This window comes from Lepisma saccharinum, chromosome 14, assembly GCF_977018435.1.
Source record: "Lepisma saccharinum chromosome 14, izLepSacc3.1, whole genome shotgun sequence".
NCBI lineage: Eukaryota > Metazoa > Arthropoda > Insecta > Zygentoma > Lepismatidae > Lepisma > Lepisma saccharinum.
In genome coordinates this window covers 15634638-15641061 of record NC_139242.1, presented here as the reverse complement: position 1 = coordinate 15641061, position 6424 = coordinate 15634638, and the positions used below count along the sequence as shown (strand labels likewise).

The following is a 6424-nucleotide window of genomic DNA, read 5'->3' as shown; positions in this document are numbered from 1 at the left end:
TACAATTAATGTCAATGTAAGAGTACCGTATTTTATGTACCTCGTGTAGTGTAGTTTTATTGTTAAAAAGGTAATTTTTTACAATTTTAAGTCCATATGTATTTACATATTTAGTACATTTTTACTGTTCCCTGGTCATTACAAACCAGGAAGTATATCATTCAGGTTATGAATATTTCCTTTTCGTGTTAGTCCTTTTATTTTGCCGGAGTAATCACTGTAAAGATGTGATTATGAATAAATGATTACACAAACAAACTTTGCACGAGAATTCTACGTCACGTCCGATTTATATAATGCTGTAAGAAGCCTGATGATGCATGACATCAACCAAACCAGTTAGTACTTGCTAGAAACTGCGTTCTGTCTGGGAGTGGTGGCCAACTTTTAGATATTCGACTCACGTTCCCGTTGTCACTTATTTTCAATAGGTGTGGGGACGGAAACGTTTTGGTCAGGACGCAGAATTTTTAAAATTACGACGTTCGGGACGAGAATAATTCTCCATTTCCCGACCAGACACTAAATATTCGACTTCTACACACCATTTCACCCTGAAGCTGTTGTTTTTATATTTCTGAAATAAAACTGCTAATTTCAATAAATTTCAGGCATCTTAGTGCAGAAAACATCGACACCTAACCACTTTCAATTACGTTAGTTTGGTCGGGCAAATTTTTTCCCGATACTGGTACCGACTTTTCGGGTCTCAGAACTTGTGATGCGTACAATAATTGAATACCAACAAAACAGTTCCCCGCTAATCGCAGTAGCAATTCCATTACCAAGAAGAAATGCACGCCTTCTACAGTATAGACAAGCCAAATTTGGTTGTACACATACCGAATTGCATACAAGTATTGATGGTTGAAAGTAAAAGAGTAGCTAAGGATTTCTTGTCTTTGAATTCTAATTATTTACACCAATTATATTTACCAAAGTATTTTGCGAACAATATCGAAGTTTTAAAAGCAAAATGAACATACTTGCTATCAACACTCTTCAAGCGTAGGAAGTTTTTTGAGTAACTCAAGTTGAGAATACCGCCTCAATCCACTTCTCAGAGAAAAATAGCAAGTGTAGTGTATTGACAACCATTTCTATTTTACCAGACAAATTTTGTGCAGTGTTGAGCTAATTTTTCACCTTTTTGTTGAGGGTCTGAGGTCACATTTTCGTCACTGTTCTCTTAGTGGAAGCTAATAACGAGACATTTTTGGGGACGGGATGTTTACTCTGGTTTACTCCTCTACGAACAACAATGCAAAACTATAAAGGAGTCACTTATCCTAGGTAACCACACATCAACAGGTTAGGCAAACAAACTTCTAAGAAAAATGGAGAAAGAAAATGCAGTAAGAAGAAACAGACCTTCACCCGATATGTTAATCATGTCTCCACAACAAAGACTGATAAACATGGATAGACTTGCAAGGGACGTTAGCATTAACCCAAAAATTCCTATTTCAAAATATTGGAGAGCTGCTTCGGAAATGGTTCGACTAGGTAATGTGTACTTGTCCGAGAAACAGTATGAGAACTCTTATCTGATGTTTCGGAAATTCCAGGCATTGTTTGGCGTCCACATCGTGCATCACCCGGAGTACAGAAACGCTAGCGACGTAGATTACAGGAGACTCAAGGAGAAACTGCTTTGTGTGAAATTTCAGCTGCAGACACTGGAGAAGATGTTGTTGAACGTCTACTTGAAAGAGCAGACGACGTATCTCCAGCGGCTGCATTTGCGCGAGCAGATACGCATGCAACCACAAGCTAAGGGCAAGCCTTCTCAGAAGGGGGTGGACGACAGAACTTCGGGCATAAATTACAACTGCTCGATCGCCCTGTTTAACAAGTCCTGCATTCAGCAAATATTTTCGAACTCTCAAATCATTCCGAAAGTCGATTCCAACACGACAGACTGCTCGTCTTCGCGAACTCTGAACGAAGGAGTTCCTCACGACGAAGATCGGGAGAAGCCTTACGACGACCAGAACATCTACGTTGTCAGGAGCGAACACGAGATACTTCCCCCGCTGCTGCAGTCAAGCTCGTCGTTATCTTTGCACACCAAGCAGGAATTCGCAACCACGACGGCTCCTACTAAACAACTTCTGATATTTCCCAAAACGTACACCGACACGTTTCTCGCGGTCGCACGAGAAAACACGGAGAAAAACGAGGAAACCATGGCGTACGTTTGCGGTCGAGAAATGTCCAAAGGCATCGTTCACGTTTCGCAAGTGCTGATTCCGAAACAGACCTTCAAGCACGGGGCCATCGCGAAACTTAAAGTGGACCAAGTATTCCGCTGGATCAAGGAACAAAAGCTCGAAGTGTGCGGTTGGATTCGAACCCAAAGTGCCCGAGCCACCTACATGAATTGCCTGGACGTGCACGAGCAGTACAATCTGCAAAGAACTAACCCCTCGTCCGTGACAGTCGTTTGCAACGTGCAGAAGAACGAAACGCTGGTTGCTACCCTAACTGATTATGGCATGAACATGGTTTCTTCTTGTCAGAAACGTGTTTTCCACAGGCACAACGAAAGAAGACCACTCTACACCTCTGCCTCCAACTACCAGATAGACGAAACCGGTTTCTATCCCACGGAAATCGTAGATTTTCGAAAGCAGAGGGAAAAGAAATCTGAAATAAAAATGGACGAGATAAAACAAGGAAGAAAAGATAGAAAAAAGGTCAAAATTTGCGGAAGTACCTGCAAATGTTTCACTTGCCCAGAAGTGGAACTTTACTAACTTAGTAGTCAAAGGTTTGTATCTTCTGAGGATTAATAACCGAACATTAAAAAAGCAACAACAACTGTTTTCTTTTCTGAAATAAATTGCATTTACATATAACAGGATGCTGTTGTGTAGCCTTTTTTATAACTGAAAATCCAATGGAATATTCAGCGAACATCATCCCCCCCCCACAATTCATTGCGCGAATCACGCCCGCCACCATATTTCCAACAAATAGACCAGATCCTGGGTTGACAACATTCCTTGCCGAAATGATTTTGTTCAGGTTTTAATCATTAATCATTGTATTTTCGTGGAACTTGCAGCACGCCAGTGAAGCAGCGTGTACAGTTGGCAGCTCTGCCTCAAGACAGTCTCATTCGGCTGCATTCAACCAAGACGTGCGTGTGTGTTGCGCACCCACGATTCAGTTGTATTTGTTAGTGTGTGTATTTAACCGTGTGCATTCCTCAAATATAAGCATTTACAAGAAATAACGTCTACTCTACTGCATGCGTACAAAATCAGTATGGTGAAGTAATTAGTTACGGCAATCGCAAACGTTTATGGTCCTCCGTGCGGACGGATGCCATTGTGGACGTTATCAAGTGCGTAGGTTCTGATGTGGTGTGGCCGCGGTGGCTCAGTCGGTAACGCGTCTGACTACCATGCTCAAGGTCCCGGGTTCGATCCCCCGCCGGTTCAAATCCGGGAACTTTTCTAACTTTGGAAGCGTCCCCGGCGCCCACCCAGCGTCGAATAACATGGGTACCTGGGGGAAACCCTGGGGGGTAAAGGCGGTCAGGGGCGTGATGCTGATCACATCACTCCCACTCACGACCGGATCAAGAAAGTGTGGGGCGTTACCCCCACACCCCTATATGGCGTGGTGCTAAGCACAGGGTTAGGTTGTGATGTGAAAAAACAGTCATTGCAGTACAGTTATGTGCGTGTCGCTTCAAACACACACTCGGTACATTCGGTTAGTGTATTAATGAACAGCAGTATTAATGTGTATTACATACATTGAACAAGTGGCCGCGGTGGCTCAGTCGGTAACGCGTCTGACTACCATGCTCAAGGTCCCGGGTTCGATCCCCGGCCGATTCAAATCCGGGAACTTTTCTAACGGTGGAAGCGGCCCCGGCGCCTACCCAGCGTCGAATAACATGGGTACCCGGGGGAAACCCTGGGGGGTAAAGGCGGTCAGGGGCGTGATGCTGATCACATCACCCCCACTCACGACCGGATCAAGAAAGTGTGGGGCGTTACCCCCACACCCCCTATACGCCTTCATGGCGTGGTGCTATGCACAGGGGAACACTTTACTTTACTTTTACATACATTGAACATAGTATATGTATATTTCTCAGTACGGGAACTGAGAAAGTTACGTGAACATTTCGGGCGTGGCACATTTCGCGCGCAGTTCATTTCTTCGCGGCCAGCAATTCTTCTCGTGTTGCAGCCACTATCAACAACGGAGCTCCGAGCAGCCTTGTTGACGTCTGGAGTCAGGAGCGGCAATCAGCTGTACAAAGGTCAGTCATTTCTGCTAACACAACACCCACACAAGCTCAATTCCTTCCCTCTTGTTTCTTTCCCTTCCTTTTACGATGAATCAAGAAGCACGAAAGAAATTAACACGACAGCGCGGAGTTGTAAAGGGGCAACTTACACGTTTGTTAGAAATCATTCAGAACTTTGAGGAAACTCAAAATATTGAGGAGGTGAAATGTCGTGCCGTGCTCCGTATTTATCAGATGTTTGGGCAAAATTCGATGAAGTGCAAACACAGCTGCAAAGACGACGAGTCAGAAGAACATGAAACTTATTGCATTGAAGTTGAAGAGTTGTACTTTCAAATAAAAGTTCAAATGCAAAACGTAATTTCTAAACATGCTGCAATCAACAATCAGGGTCAAGAATCAGCTGATCAGAAATTTACAAACAAAGACAACCAGCTCAAGCTACCTTCGATTTCTCTTCCTACCTTGATGGTAGTTACGACAAATGGTTAGGGTTTTCGGATACATTTGTAGCCTTAGTTCAGAAATTCCATTATTTGAAATCAGCTGTTAAGGGTCAGGCACTACGCTTAATCCAGAATTTGCCAATCACTGAAGGCAATTGCACAATAGCTTGGGAACAGCTAGTTCAGCGCTATGAACACAAGAAGCTCATAGCGGCAACACACATAAAGTTGCGTATTCTCCCGATTGTGAGTCTCACTCTCCGCCACTGCACATTCACTCAGTTAGTAGGGAAAATGCGTCAGATTTGCGTCACTTCGCAAATACCATTACAAGCAATCTTTCGGCATTAAAGGCATTGCAGTTATCGGAACCTTTAGAGGATGTAATATTATTGCAGCACTTCCTATCTCAATTAGACATACAAACAAGACGTGATTGGGAATTAACACACACTGAGCAAGACTTCCCATCACTCTCAGAATTCTTTACGTTTCTCGAGCATAAATGTCAAGCACTAGAAACTATCAAACCGCAAATCAGCCAGACACCAAGGGATAATAAATTCAATCAGGCAAGGACCAAACAAAACAAAAATACACAGCAGTCACATTCATATTTGGCTTCTTCATCAAATGCATGTTTGTTTTGTAAACAACAGCCTTCTCATTTTCTGTATGCATGCCCAGGTTTTCTCAGTGCAAATGTACATCAAAGGAGACAGTGTGTGCGTGAAAACAAGTTGTGTTGGAATTGTTTGAAGCCACATCTAAGCGGGGACTGTAAATCAGGCAATTGCAGAGCATGTTCACAGAGGCACAACACTTTACTGCACGATGATCAACGGAAGCTCGGTTCTGTTCGAAGGGAAACACAGAACTGACGCACCGACACCCAAGGCTCAGTGGCGGACAGTGAGACTCACAATCGGGAGAATACGCAAGCATCATACTGTAGTTTCAAGACCAGACACACATCGCATGTTCTACTTTCAACTGCTTTGGTACAAGTGAAGGATAAGGACGGAAGATTGGTCACATGTCGTGCCTTACTAGATAATGGAAGTCAGTCAAATATCGTAACGGAGGAAACCGTACAAAGACTGCGTCTCAAGAAACAAAGGGAGTACATTGCAATTCATGGGATAAATAACTCAACGTCGGAAACTCGCTTCAGTGTGAATGTGAACATTTCATCACTCGCGAATGACTTCTCAACTACAATCTCTTGTTCCGTTCTGCCAAAAATCACTGGAGATATGCCTGCCGAGCACATAAACTACGATACATGGAATATTCCAACGGACATCGCACTGGTTGACCCCACATTCAACAAACCTGGCAAGATAGACATTCTTTTGGGGCAGAGCTTTTCTACGCCATACTGAAGCCAGAACGTCTAAGTAGAGAAGGCAATTACCCTGTTCTGCAAGATTCTCAACTTGGATGGATACTGGGTGGATCCATGCCTCAAGAATGCAACTCATCAATCACTGCATGTTTTGTAAGAACAGATGACAGTTTGGAAAAATAACTTACACGCTTCTGGGAGTTGGAAGGAATACAGTCACCACACAGATCTAAGGAAGAAGAGCTATGTGAAGAGCACTTTAAATTAAATACAACGCGATCCGAATCAGGTCGTTTCATAGTACGTCTACCTAAACGCCCAAATCATCCACGATTAGGAGATTCAACTCAGCAAGCC

General features: G+C 43.4%; 1 protein-coding gene across 1 annotated transcript; it reads left to right on the top strand.

Moving 5' to 3' along the window:
• Positions 1-1337: 1337 nt before the first annotated feature.
• Positions 1338-2759, top strand: LOC145998300 (STAM-binding protein-like A). Its single transcript, XM_083134703.1, has one exon. The coding sequence runs from the start codon at positions 1338-1340 to the stop codon at positions 2757-2759; it is 1422 nt and encodes a 473-aa protein (XP_082990829.1).
• Positions 2760-6424: the final 3665 nt, after the last annotated feature.

Bases quoted from the DNA above. Each gene is read 5' to 3' on its own strand.
- LOC145998300 (XM_083134703.1), top strand. From the start codon at position 1,338: ATGGAGAAAGAAAATGCAGTAAGAAGAAACAGACCTTCACCCGATATG.